General features: G+C 42.7%; 1 protein-coding gene across 3 annotated transcripts in view; it reads right to left on the bottom strand.

Moving 5' to 3' along the window:
* The window catches only part of nipbla (NIPBL cohesin loading factor a), a 39,193-nt gene that overhangs the window by 3,821 nt on the left and 22,870 nt on the right, over nt 1–12,502 (bottom strand). For 2 of the 3 annotated variants that reach the window (XM_080003825.1, XM_080003826.1), the window contains exons 28-38: nt 11,622–11,720; nt 11,166–11,219; nt 10,960–11,068; nt 10,681–10,811; nt 9,382–9,522; nt 8,628–8,721; nt 8,374–8,528; nt 8,188–8,281; nt 2,197–2,370; nt 263–453; nt 39–146 (exon numbers count right to left, since the gene is read on the bottom strand). In XM_080003825.1, coding sequence (XP_079859951.1) covers nt 39–146; nt 263–453; nt 2,197–2,370; nt 8,188–8,281; nt 8,374–8,528; nt 8,628–8,721; nt 9,382–9,522; nt 10,681–10,811; nt 10,960–11,068; nt 11,166–11,219; nt 11,622–11,720 — 1,350 coding nt within the window. The remainder of the gene's footprint in view (nt 1–38; nt 147–262; nt 454–2,196; nt 2,371–8,187; nt 8,282–8,373; nt 8,529–8,627; nt 8,722–9,381; nt 9,523–10,680; nt 10,812–10,959; nt 11,069–11,165; nt 11,220–11,621; nt 11,721–12,502) is intronic. The other variant, XM_080003827.1, reaches the window with a different exon arrangement.

Genomic DNA, 12,502 nt, shown 5'->3' with positions numbered 1-12,502 from the left:
AAATAAATCTCAGCGGAGCAGAGTGGACAGCAGCTTACATGGATGAATCCCGTGTACTTCTTATCGATTTCCACCAGCTGCTGGTCAGCTTTGTTCCTCATGCTGGGTTCCGGGTCCGTTCCCATGGCGACGAGGTAGGGAACACACTACGGACATGAAAACACACGCATCTCGAGTCAGCACGGATTCCGCGCCTCGGCGTGGTGCGAGCGGGCGCAGGTGAGTTACAGGTTTCAGTGCGAGGGCCGGCCTCCGGTCTCACCTGCACAGGGTGGATGAGACCCTGGTTTAGGGTAAGAGCAATGACGTTGAGGGCGAAGTGCCGCACGCTGGACTGGTTGTGGAAGAAGGCCTCCAGCACCTGCTTCAGGTAGAGCTGCATGATGGAGCTGCTCATTCCCGAGGAGATGTCGCCCATCTCCTTCAGATCCTCCTGCTTGGAGAGCTTTTTCCCTGAAAAGACACGGCACAGAAAATATGAGGTATGGCGCATGATGATGCGAGGGCCTAAAACCCCCCCACCCCCCTCAACACCTCCCCTATGGGTGAACAGAGGATACAGCCAATTGTGACGTATCGCAAAAATGATTACAGCGATACAATAGAAGCGAGAAAAGGTTCTATTTGCGGTTGTCGGCAGGTATCAGAGTTTAAGTTAACACTTTAAGATCTTTTAAAGACAAATTTTTAACAAATCTTCCCTCTCTTAATAAAAAAAGTATTCCAGGTAAGTACTATATATACACTACTAGGGATATTCGGCTTTCGGGTGAAATTTCAGGATGAACCTAAAATGCACTATAACCTTTACAGATGAACTTAATTTGACCTTCTCTAAAATTTTTAATGCACATGTCCAACTGTTCAATGTTTCAGTACTTTTTGCACAACTTGCTGTTCTCTAACAAGGAGCTGAACGGCAAAATTCACACAACAGGTGTTTGATCCATGAATCGACCAATAAATGTCCTGGTTCAATTAGAGTTGGTATTTAAACAGTCCTCTTCATCATGCTGTTCACATTTTGACATCATGAGACCAAGACAACACCTTACAACTGATCAACAGTACCTCGACATTGCGAGGCTTCAAACAGGATGTTCTCAGAGGGAAGTGGCCACTGAGCTTAGAGTGCCCTACACTTTGTGAATGGTACAGTGACAAGCCCATACTACCTGAATAACATCATTAATCCAGTCATTGTGCCCCCGCATGAACAACACAGGCTTAATTTCATCTTCATGGACGACAATGCTCCAGCTCATCGAGGCGGCATCATCAGGGAACGGCTGCTGGAGACTGGGGCACCTCAAATGGAGCGGCCTGCACTTTCTCCAGACCTGAATCCCATAGAAAACCTATGGGATCAGCTGAGTCGCCGTGTAGAGGCTCGTCACTCTGTACCCCGAAACCTCAATGACCTGAGGGCCGCCCTTCAAGAAGAGTGGGGGGCCAGGCCTCAGCAGACAAAAAGTTGACTTGTGAACAGCATGAGACGTCGTTGTCAAGCTGTAATTGATGCTCAAGGGCACATGACAAGTTATTGAGACATTGACATTTTTTGTTGTGGTAAACCCACCACTGTTGTTGGCTTTTGTTTCAATAAATTGTTTGAGATGAGGAAATCATCATTGCATGCTTCTACTTAAATGCCCTACTTTCATGATATAATATCACTGTAGCGTCAACTTTTTACATTTTCCATGTCACCCGAAAGCCAAATATCCCTAACTTTTTGTATATATGGTACAGGGCAGAGGTCTGTATCGGTAGAAACTGGGAAGGTTATCAACCAGATGATTCCATGAACTGTTATTATGAACGGAACCTTTTCCTTTTGGTCAGATGACGAGTAACAATTGGAAGAAATCAGACCATTACTTTCTTTCCCCTGCGGCACATTGGTAACAGAGAGTTTTATGACATCAGAAATGTTGACTTATTGTTGAATCAGACAAAAGGTTTCAGTAGAAATTTTAAGACCATGAACTCAGATTTCAGACTACTTGATTACTTTTAAGACCTGGAATTTGTAAAAGTGAATTGAAGATATTTTGACTTTTTAAGGCGCTGCAGACATCCTGTATTTTGTGCTGCTTAAATCCGGCTAAAGCGAGCATCAGCCCAGCGGACATCATCGTGAGGCTGTTCATCTGTACCAGTGGCGCTATGACCAGAGAATCGACTTTCACTTACATTCTCTGTCGGCTTCTTGCATCCGTGTGTCCTCCTCTTGAAGGTACGTTTGCAGGTTTTTGAGGATCTGGATCTTGAGGTTGATGGTGGAGTTGGCATCAGCCAGAATGTCGTTGTACAAGGACTTCACCTCTGGCACAAACATCTGACTGGGATGCATGATCACAAGGAAGCCTGGTAACGAGGACGACAAAGACACAAAGCAGTGAGCAAGCATGAAAACCTGCCCAAACACTACAACACTCAGCCCTTTGAACACATACAATAACGGATCACATAGGAGGAATGGGTTTATTTTCCGTAAATAGTGAGCATAAACCCCATTATCCACTAGGGGTGGGAATCTTTGGTAAGCTCACAATTTGATTGATTCTTGGAGTCATGATTTGATTTAAGATCAATTTTGCGATTCATCACGATTCTCAATTCGATCATTTTCCCATTTGACTACAGTAGACAGTGTAATACATCCCAATCCCCAAAAAAATAAAATATTACACACAATTAAAAAATGTAACCTTGAATAAATTAGATTTACTTATACTTTGCCTATAATTATGGAAATAAAAAGTATTTCAAGTATTTCAGGATATAGTTAACAGTAGATCACCTCTTCTGAGGTTTTTAGAGCATTTCTTAACACATACTGCAGATACAACAGTTAAGTGTGTCTTGGTACTGAGCATGTTATGAACATGTAACTGGAAGTTTAGTCCTCTGCAATAATTTAAAAACAGCAATGCAGCCCTGGTAAAAATGGCAACATAAATACAAAAGAAAAAACAAAAACACTGTTGCATAGAGCAAACAGGTAGCAGCATTTTTCAACTACAATTCAAACAATCCAAAGTGCTGTAATCACATCAAACAAGAACGGTGCATTCTGTACATTTTGCTGCCAACACCCAACGTGACGTATATAGTTTGACAACAACTAGTAAACACAACAGAGCAGAATACTTTTTGTATGGGGAGTAAAAGAAATGAATGTGTATGAATACAATTGAATGTATGATCAAATAAATATTTTCACTAACCTAAATAATAACTAAAATAAAATCAGTTTGAACAGTTTAGATAATTAACTCAAAGAACAGTAACACTAATTATTATCATAAAAAGCACTGTCCAATGTCCTTTATGGCATAATACGCACAGGTTTATTGAACAAAACTAAAATGAAAATAGTATTTTATTAAAAAAATAAAATAAAATTTTTTAATCCCCCACCATAAAGGGGACCTTTTTATGCAAAACACACTTTTCAGTTCTTGTGCACATACATGTGAGTCTCTGATGGGCCTACTAACACACAAACTGTGAAAAAAGACAATAGACAACAGTCTATTTCAGAAAGATCCCGTTGGGTTTAAGTAGAATTAAAACCGCCACCATCTGAGTAACCCAACAATTTTTTTTAAAGAAAGAGGAATTAATACCAACTGTACATGAAGACACTGAAGACGGTAGAAACGTAAGAATTTGAAAAAATAATTCTGCTGTTTCTTTCTAACAAAAAATAAATAAAAATAAGTATGTGGTACATAGCCTGTAGGCTGCAGTGCACGATCCGCTGTGAGTTTCTCCAAACAAAACCAATAGAAATAGTGTGATTTTATTTTTTTTCCCCGACATTTACATGAAACAAAAAATCCCTGCGTCCAAGAGTCATGGTGCGATGTCTGTATCTCCCACAAGCTGGGAGATACGGTGGAGTTTTTTTAGGGTTAGCAAATTTGCAGCGAATTTGTTCGGAAACAGATTTTGGTGGACTGATAAGGTGAAATCAGTGAAAGTTACAGAGTAAATATAACAAAACCTGGAAGCCATGCTCAAACCCCATTGACTCACAGAACGTGGGGCCTTGGGAGGGAGGCTCCTCCCACAAAAAACAGCCCATTTTGGAACAAGATGGTATAGAGCAGGCCTGGCCAACCCGCGGCTCGCGAGCCTCATGCGGCTCTTTGGCTGGTTTCATGCGGCTCTTAAGGGGCTTTCACATGACAAGCGTCAAAAAAAAGCGCGGCCATTCATTCCTTATTAGGATTATAAAATCGCTATGATATATCACTCGTTTTCCACCGCGGATCACTTCCTCATTTACTCAAAGCGGACAGCAGCAGGAGTCATGTCCCATTAACGCCTGTTTTATTAGTCCTAATGCCGCGTTTACACCAAAAGCGCCGGGGCGGCGCGCCTCCATACAAAGTCAACGTATAGACGCGTTCCAGTCGCCTGGAACGCGTCTAACGCGGCATTAGGACTAATAAAACACCAAATAAGATTCGAAAAGCTTTGGAAGTTTATTTTCAACACTATTGACATGGTTAGTAGTCAACATATAAGATGGATCGGCCGGCGAATTGCGTTGCGTATCGGACATCTCCGATGGAGAACTGTGAAGGCTGGAGGGTGTGTGTGTGTGTGTGTGTGTGTGTGTGTGTGTGTGTGTGTGTGTGTGTGTGTGTGTGTGTGTGTGTGTGTGTGTGTGTGTGTGTGTGTGTGTGTGTGTGTGTGTCGCGACTCGCGAGCTGCAGGAGGAGGACCGACTGAAAGCTGCTTTAAGGGAAGGGACCATTGAGTTCTGGGAAAGTGTGCCAATGGAAAAATGCCCCAATGTCAAACGGGCTGCGCTTAAGATACTGTCAATGTTTGGGTCAACATACGTCTGCGAGTCTGTGTTTTCTACCCAAAAACATGTGAAACCAAAGCATCGATCTGTTCTGACTGACACCCATGTGAAAGAATTGCTTCGAGTGGCAACAACGGAATTCAAGCCACATTTGAAGAGGATTGTTCAAGACAAGGAATGCCAGAAGTCCCACTAAGCAACATGCATATTAAGAGAAAAACGCTATTGTTAATTATTATATTTTTGTTTGTGGACTTGGTTGAACTGAGAGGTATACCGCGGAAACGCAGTACTTTCATTTAGGAGTCCTGGCTCAATGGTAGCGGCTTTGAACTCGAGCTCCGATAGCGGGTTCGATCCTCGTAACCACACATTTTCAAAAATGTGGCTAGGGCTCCGGAACACCTAGTCCCAGGTATATGTGGATGGTCAAAGCATCGGATCGTGTATGATAGGCAAGAGCCAAAGCTGATTCTTAAAGGTTAGGGTTTAAGGGACACTATTGAATAAATTGACCCAACATGAAAAAAATACATCCTTATCATTAAACCCGAAGTCCAATTCCCCCCTCTATGAATAAATAAACAACAGTACTTTTTGAACTGAGAGTTTGTGTGTGCGAGACAGTGCACACAATGTTATATTTTTGTTTGTGGACTTGGTTGAACTGAGAGTTTGTGTGTGTGAGACAGTGCACACAATGTTAATTGGTGAAAATAACTGGCCTGTGGTCTTAGTACTCCATCCATCCATCCATCTTCAACCGATTATCCTTAGTCGGGTCGCGGGGACTAGGAGTCAATTTCTGTCATTATCATGTTGGTGTGTGACATTTACAATAAATCTGGCTGAGCAGAGGTCTGTGTGTGTGTGTGTGTGTGTGTGAGGAAGGGATGGGGTGATGTTCATGTGTGCCCATGTGTATGATGTGGCTCTTTGCAGTAACACAGTAAAAAAAGTGGCTCTTAGTCTCTGACTGGTTGGCCACCCCTGGTATAGAGGGATGTTAGAATGATTAGAATGCATAATCTCAGGTATTTTCAGCAAAAAAACAACAACTTGTTTTGGGATCCTCAGAGACCTAAATTAACTTAACTAAAAACGATTTAAAGTTAAAGGGAGCATAATAGACCCCCTTTAATTTGTTTCTGTTGTAATTTTGTCTGGGGTTTGTTTTGTGGGTAATGTAGGAGACTTGTTGGCGCATGGCCAGAGGAGGATGCGTATGACAGAGAGATCACTATAGCTGCTTTCACACAGGAACTCAGGACAGTGTCAGGAGTTGCACTTTCACACATGTAGTACACAACCTTGTCAGACGTGTTCAAACAGACTGGAAATACTCCGTTTGGTTCAGTCGAGTGGCGGTGCCTGGGTAGAGCCTGCAGGAGGCAGTACGTGACACATGACATTGCGATGTTTACAGGACACCCAAGATGGCGGATGAGGCTACCGACTTATCAGTAACTTTTTGGAGTTGATACTCCATGTACTTGGACGTAAATTATATAAATGAAAGAGTTGAAAGAAATATAAAGGAAAGCCAAAAGGAGTACAAAGCAGCTACACGTGCACGAAGATCCGCACAAAGGTAAATAACTGCCGCATGATAAGACGTCATCAACACGTGACACGCCCACTCGCTCACTGTGAAATCTCCGGACAGCAAGCAGGTGATTAGAAGAAAGAAGAAGAAGAAACAGTCTTTATTTGTCACACAACACACCACAACAACAACACATGCTTGCACACACACACACACACACACACACACACACACACACACACACACACACACACACACACGCACACGCACACACACACACGCACACACACGCACATGCTCTGGATGGTGGCCGGTGAAATGGTTCCTCTGCATTTAACCCATTCTGGCTTGTCCTTCCTCCGGGGCCACAGCCAAGAGCAGTGGACGCGCCCGGGGACCAGGTGATAAGTTTCCATCGCTGGTCAGACGATGATGTGTACATGTTTTTGAGGGGGTCCTTACTGACGTGAGGTGGAGGAAACCCCATGTGAGCACGGGGAGAACATGCAAACTCCACACAGAAAGGCTCCTATTTGGGAGATAACCCGCCGTAGCACGGTGCCAACAGCGCCCCAGGCGGGAATCAAACCCAGGACCTTCTTGCTGTGAGGCAGCAGTGCAATGCACTGCGCCACCGTGCCACGCTTTTACCTGCTTTGTTCACACATACTGCTCAATAGGATATTACGCAGAATGTTCTCGGGTGCTGGTTGGGGTTAATGTCCGGTCCAACTGATTTGGGGATTTGCGTTCACACATACAGCTCCTCCGGGTAATGTCCAGATAATTTCACGGTTGCAATGTATGTGTGAAAGCAGCTTTTGTGACTGGATACACTTGTTGCACGTTATTACTTTATCCTAAAAGTTAGAACGTGGCTGTCTACTACCTGTCCTCAAATAAAGTCCAAAGAGTACTGCCTCACGTTGTGTCTGCTGTAGGCTTGGGCAGATTTACGGTTAAATTGTGACTCCATCGCTCGCTATTGACACTGATGACAGACGATTAAAACAAAAAATAAAATGTATCCGTGAGGAAAAATCAGAGCATTGAAACGGGGTAAGTGAGAGAGGGGGAGAGGGAGAGAGCTCTGCTCTGAGCTGTGGAGTAACCACTGGTGATCAGAGCTCACTTCCCCGCTCTACAGGTCCGTGCAGAGACTCTAAGAGGGGATTGTGCTCAAAAAGAAAAAGGCACATGGACCCACAGCTCCGGTTCTAAGCATTATGCTGCTCTGGGCAAACGCAGCAGAATGGTAGAGTGCAGATCACGCCTGCCATGGAGCGCATCGGGACGCCCATGATCTGCGCTCCGCTGTGCGCACATCGCGGGTGCACCGGGGACACGTTCCTCATGAATACATCTTGCCCAGACAATCCACCACCTCGATGCCCATTCACGCTTAAAAAAACAAATAAATGCGCCTGATAAAAAGGACACCACGGGGTCCATGGGGCATCAAGGGGCAGGTGCTCGGCACCCACCACCTCCCCTGCAGGTGCTTGCCGCTCTATATGCAAATCTTGTGATTATAATATAGCAATCTATTATACAATCTCAGAGAAAGATTTTGGTTTATTTTATTTCCTTAGTTTCTTACTTGTATGGAAAAGGAAAAACGTAAACCAATTGGGAGACAGCGGGGTGGGCCGGCTCCCGTGCCTGTCTTTTTCATTTTAACCACCAGTTTGTTTCCTACTTGTATGAAACAACTTTTTTTTTTTTTTTTTAAAACACAAATGAGATAAAGGACTGCAAACCCACCCATCAAACCCACTCAAATGCACTCATACGTGAAAGCAATCCATCTTACCTAAACCAATGATGGCTTTGGTCTTGACCTCCTCGTCCTCGTGTTTAGTGAAGTAGAGGAGAAGCTCCAGCACCTTCTCCTTGATCACCACCTGCTAATAACACCGTCGCAGTTTAGACACTGTGCATGAATCCTGCTAAAGTGCCGCCCATATCTTTTTAATAAAAATACAAAAGTATTTCCCACCTTGTTGGAACCCTTAAACTCCTCCAGGTCGAAGTCAAAGTGTCGGCCCAACGCGCCGACGGTGAAGAGCGATCGTAGCAGGAAGGGCTTGTTGGCCACCAGGGTGGTGCTGTTCGGATCCTCCTGGTGCTGAACCTTTAACTTGTTCAGAGCACCTGATGCACGAAAGAAAAGGATTCTCACTCAAGAGCTTTTATCTGAATGTTGCTGTTCTTGCAACGGCGCTGTGTGAGCTTGGATTTGGCAAAACTCACCGTAGAATCTGTTGAAGCAAGCCCAGACAAACTTGTAGTTGTGTGTGACTTTGTTGACGACAGCGCCGAGACAGCTGACACAGTGCTGGACCACCTTCACCACACACAGATATACAAGTTCTATTATTTTAAAGGCTGGTTAGAAGATATTGTGTTGGTGTAACTGCTAAATCAACTCAATGTTCAGTCCCCTTGCGGGCTGCTCGGACACATTCAGAATCATTACAGCTTTTAATGAGGGGCTTTCGCCGGTGTAATTAACAGGCGGCTGGCTTTTTGCGCGCAGCCCTTAAATTAAATAGATATTTTAAAAAGGCTGGTAATTAGGTTTTGTATTTATCTGTAATGTAGCACAGTATTAACAATATTCATTAAAACATTCTTTCTCAGCCCTGGAACTCAAACCATTTCCCGACGCCCCAAAAATATATATTTAGTCGGGGGCAGCCCTCCACAAAAGTGTGAAAAACAATTAGAGTAATCTGTTGTGTTTCAGTCTGTGACGTTGTGGTGCAGAAAACACACACTTGTTTAAATTCAGACTATGCCTTTTGTTTTTCTTTTAAAGCTGGAACTCAGAAGGTGAACTGAAAAGATAACTAAGAATTCTGACATTTATTTAAAAATAATTATTTGACAAATATATTGGCGTTGCATCCATTCCAAAATCCTTAAGTCATCTTCAGCCAATTCCTCATTTGGTCTGATGAAAAGTTGTTTTTATAAATCTGCTCTATTGTCCCTTGTCACCCACCGTCATGCCATATTTGATGATGAGCTTCATGAGGTCTTCTTCTATGGTGGCCAGAAAGGTCTCACTGGGGTGCTCCATCAGAGGAACCACCAGCTCCAAGATCTTTGCCACGTTGCAAATAACCATGAAGTCATTGGCAGTCTGTGGGGAATAAAGATTATCTTATTGTTACTTATCAATTATATTACAAAAAAAAAACAACCTACAAGTTTTCTTAACTCTGTTGAGAACAGACTACAAATGAAGTGACAAAATTCAGTTTCCCCAATAACTAAAACCAAATTGTATACAACATTAAAGTGGTATTCCGTACGATCACCTGTGTTGGGTGGATTACAGTCCCAGAATTCCATCCAAAACGGCAACGTTTTCCCCCCAAACACCCAGCTTTGCTCCAAGTCACCCTCTATTCTTGAAACCAAGCCTTAATCTAGTCATTGATTGTTTTATTTTGCTGGTCACTTGAGGCGGTGGTTTATATTTTTTCATCCGAAGCTGCTTGACAGTTTACTGACTACAACTAGCTGTGCTGCTTTTCAAATTCTTGGGTGCCATCCCGAGAAGGGGGGGGGGGGAGACGATGACATTTTGCACACCTGTCTCCCTGTCCAACGGTCCCCACGATGTGCACCGAAACAGTATGTTTTTATTTTAGATGTAGCTTATTTTAATCAACGTCTGCTTATGGAACAAAACCGTGCGTATGGGAACACTTTCTCTGTTCGCCCCCGCTCCATGCGTTACGCGCAGGAAATAATTGTAATGAGTCTACGGGTTAAACCCCGTTACTCCGTACTCTGGTTGTTTTATTTGGAGGAACGGGGCACGGCGATCGGGACGCACGGAAAGCCGTGTTGGACCAACACATGTAAATATATACTTATGATTCCTCTAATTTATGATTCCTTATTGAAATGTTATCCCTGTGCATTATGTATCCTTCTGTTTATCCTGTTATTGTAATGCACTCTGACACAAAAAAAATAAAAAATAAAAAACTACAGCTGACTGACAGTTTTTTGACTGATGTTACACTCGTGTGTATATATATATATATTTTTTTCCCAAGGTAATATTACAGATTACCACTTTAACGATCTTCTATTAGAATAGAAGATCTTTTTTATCTATTAGACTGAGTTAGCAATATAACAGATTGTGCCACGAAATACACTTCTGGTTTAACACATATTGCACCTTAAAGGTGCACAGCACTCTGAGGTAACCACACTGCGTACAGGTCAGATGTGATGTTGGTCGTACTGGCTATGATGGGATGGATTGGATAAGAACGCTTACATTGCACTTGGTGGTCAGGTAGGGCTGCATGGTCATGGCGTGTTTAACCATCAGCTGGGCCCTGATCTTGCTAAACAGGTACAGAGTTGTGATGCACGCCACCAGCCGCGTCGAGTTGACTCCCTTGCTCTCTACAGGGTCAGAACAAATATTTATTATTAAAATAATAATTAAAAAAAAGTGACTTTTTTTTTTTTTTTTTTTTTTTTTTTTTTTATAGGTCTAGTGTGTCACGACTGCTCAAGTCAAATTCTGTAATTGTCAGGTAGGATTGTGTACCTGCAAGGGACTCCTCGTACTTGAGGATGTGCTCCACCAGATTGTCCACCAGCTGAACACACGCCTTTTTGGCAGGTTTGTAAGAAGCATCCTCCTCGGACTTGAACAGCTGGAACGGGACAGAAAACAAGCTCTTTTATAGCGACCTCCTTCTGGGAGCGGCTGCTGCAGTGATAACCTTCTCCAGCAGAGGACTCAATGCTTACGTTTTGAAGTAGCTGCTCAAACCAGTCGTAGCCAGTGTCTCGGCAAGCTGCGACCTGATAGAAGAAAAAAATAAAAAAATAACACACCAGTAAGAAATACTACGGACACATAGAGTTTGATTTTGTTAGGGTGCAGCTAGCCTAGCTAGTGTAAAATACACCTTGTATATTTAGGACAAGTCAAAATAAAAACATTAAAACAGGATCTTCATTTTAAATACAGCAACATTCAGACGTGGAAGTACGATAAAAAGCAACTTTCCAAAAAAAGCGAGTATACAAAGTCTTAATATTTGTAAAACTGAATTGAAGACATTTTAAGGACCAACACCCTGTTAGTGCAAGGATAAGGACGCTGCCCAACAGCAAATGTGTAATCGTATGTTGGATGCGGGAAATGTGGAAAGGATAAAGGTGTTTGCAAGAATGGCGCTATGATGAACAAGCAGCACTCACCACGTCAGTGATGTTGAGGATTTTCCTGGTCATGGTTTCTTTGTCATGGGCTGGAGTCGGAGTGAACCACAGCTTCTGGAATGTCTCGTTGACCAGTTTCTAGAACAAACCACGTACAGAGTATTTATTTATTTGACCGTGAACAATAAACACTGCACACTGTCATTAAATGAGACGTTAAATATGGCCTTCATGAATTATTTTCATGAAGATAAAAATAAAACAGGGCCCTCAAAGAGCAAATCAACATGAAATAATAATAAAAAAAAATTAAAAAATTTGAAAATTTGTTTTCCGTGAAGAACCCACTCATTACAACAAGCAACAGTTTTAGGATCACTACATACTTATGGTTTGTCACCAAAGAAAGCTTGTTTTCGTGTTGCCTGGGCGCATTGTGTGGGCGTGGTGATTGATTTGCATCTATGGTTTCCCTGGCTGTTGTTCCGGGGGTTCGGGTTGAAAGCCCTCCCATAAACAAAACGCATGCTTGTTTGTTTATCTATGATGAAGGTTTCACAGAACAACATGCAACAGCACGCGACTCACCGCCCTATCGTCTGCTACAACACTTCCTGCTTTGTAAGTAGATCTTTGATAATAAAAACTATGACATTGACGAAACGAGATGGGACTTAAATGTTGGTGGTGGACTTTCAGACATATTTTCCCACAATTGTGCGTATTCACTTCTCCGGGAAAACATATCATCTCTGTATTGTTACGGATTGGTGAAAGATCTGAAAAGTGCCACTTTCTCAAAACTATCATTGTTATGAAACAATAAATGCAGGAAATGGGAATGTTTAGAAGTTACAGAATAACAGATGCGTCATGCTAGCATAGGGAGCATGAATTTAGCATGAAAAAAAATAACTTCA

Source organism: Zeus faber, assembly GCF_960531495.2.
Source record: "Zeus faber genome assembly, chromosome: 7".
NCBI lineage: Eukaryota > Metazoa > Chordata > Actinopteri > Zeiformes > Zeidae > Zeus > Zeus faber.
Note: the sequence above shows the minus strand (reverse complement) of the source record. Positions and strands in the feature narration are given on the sequence as shown.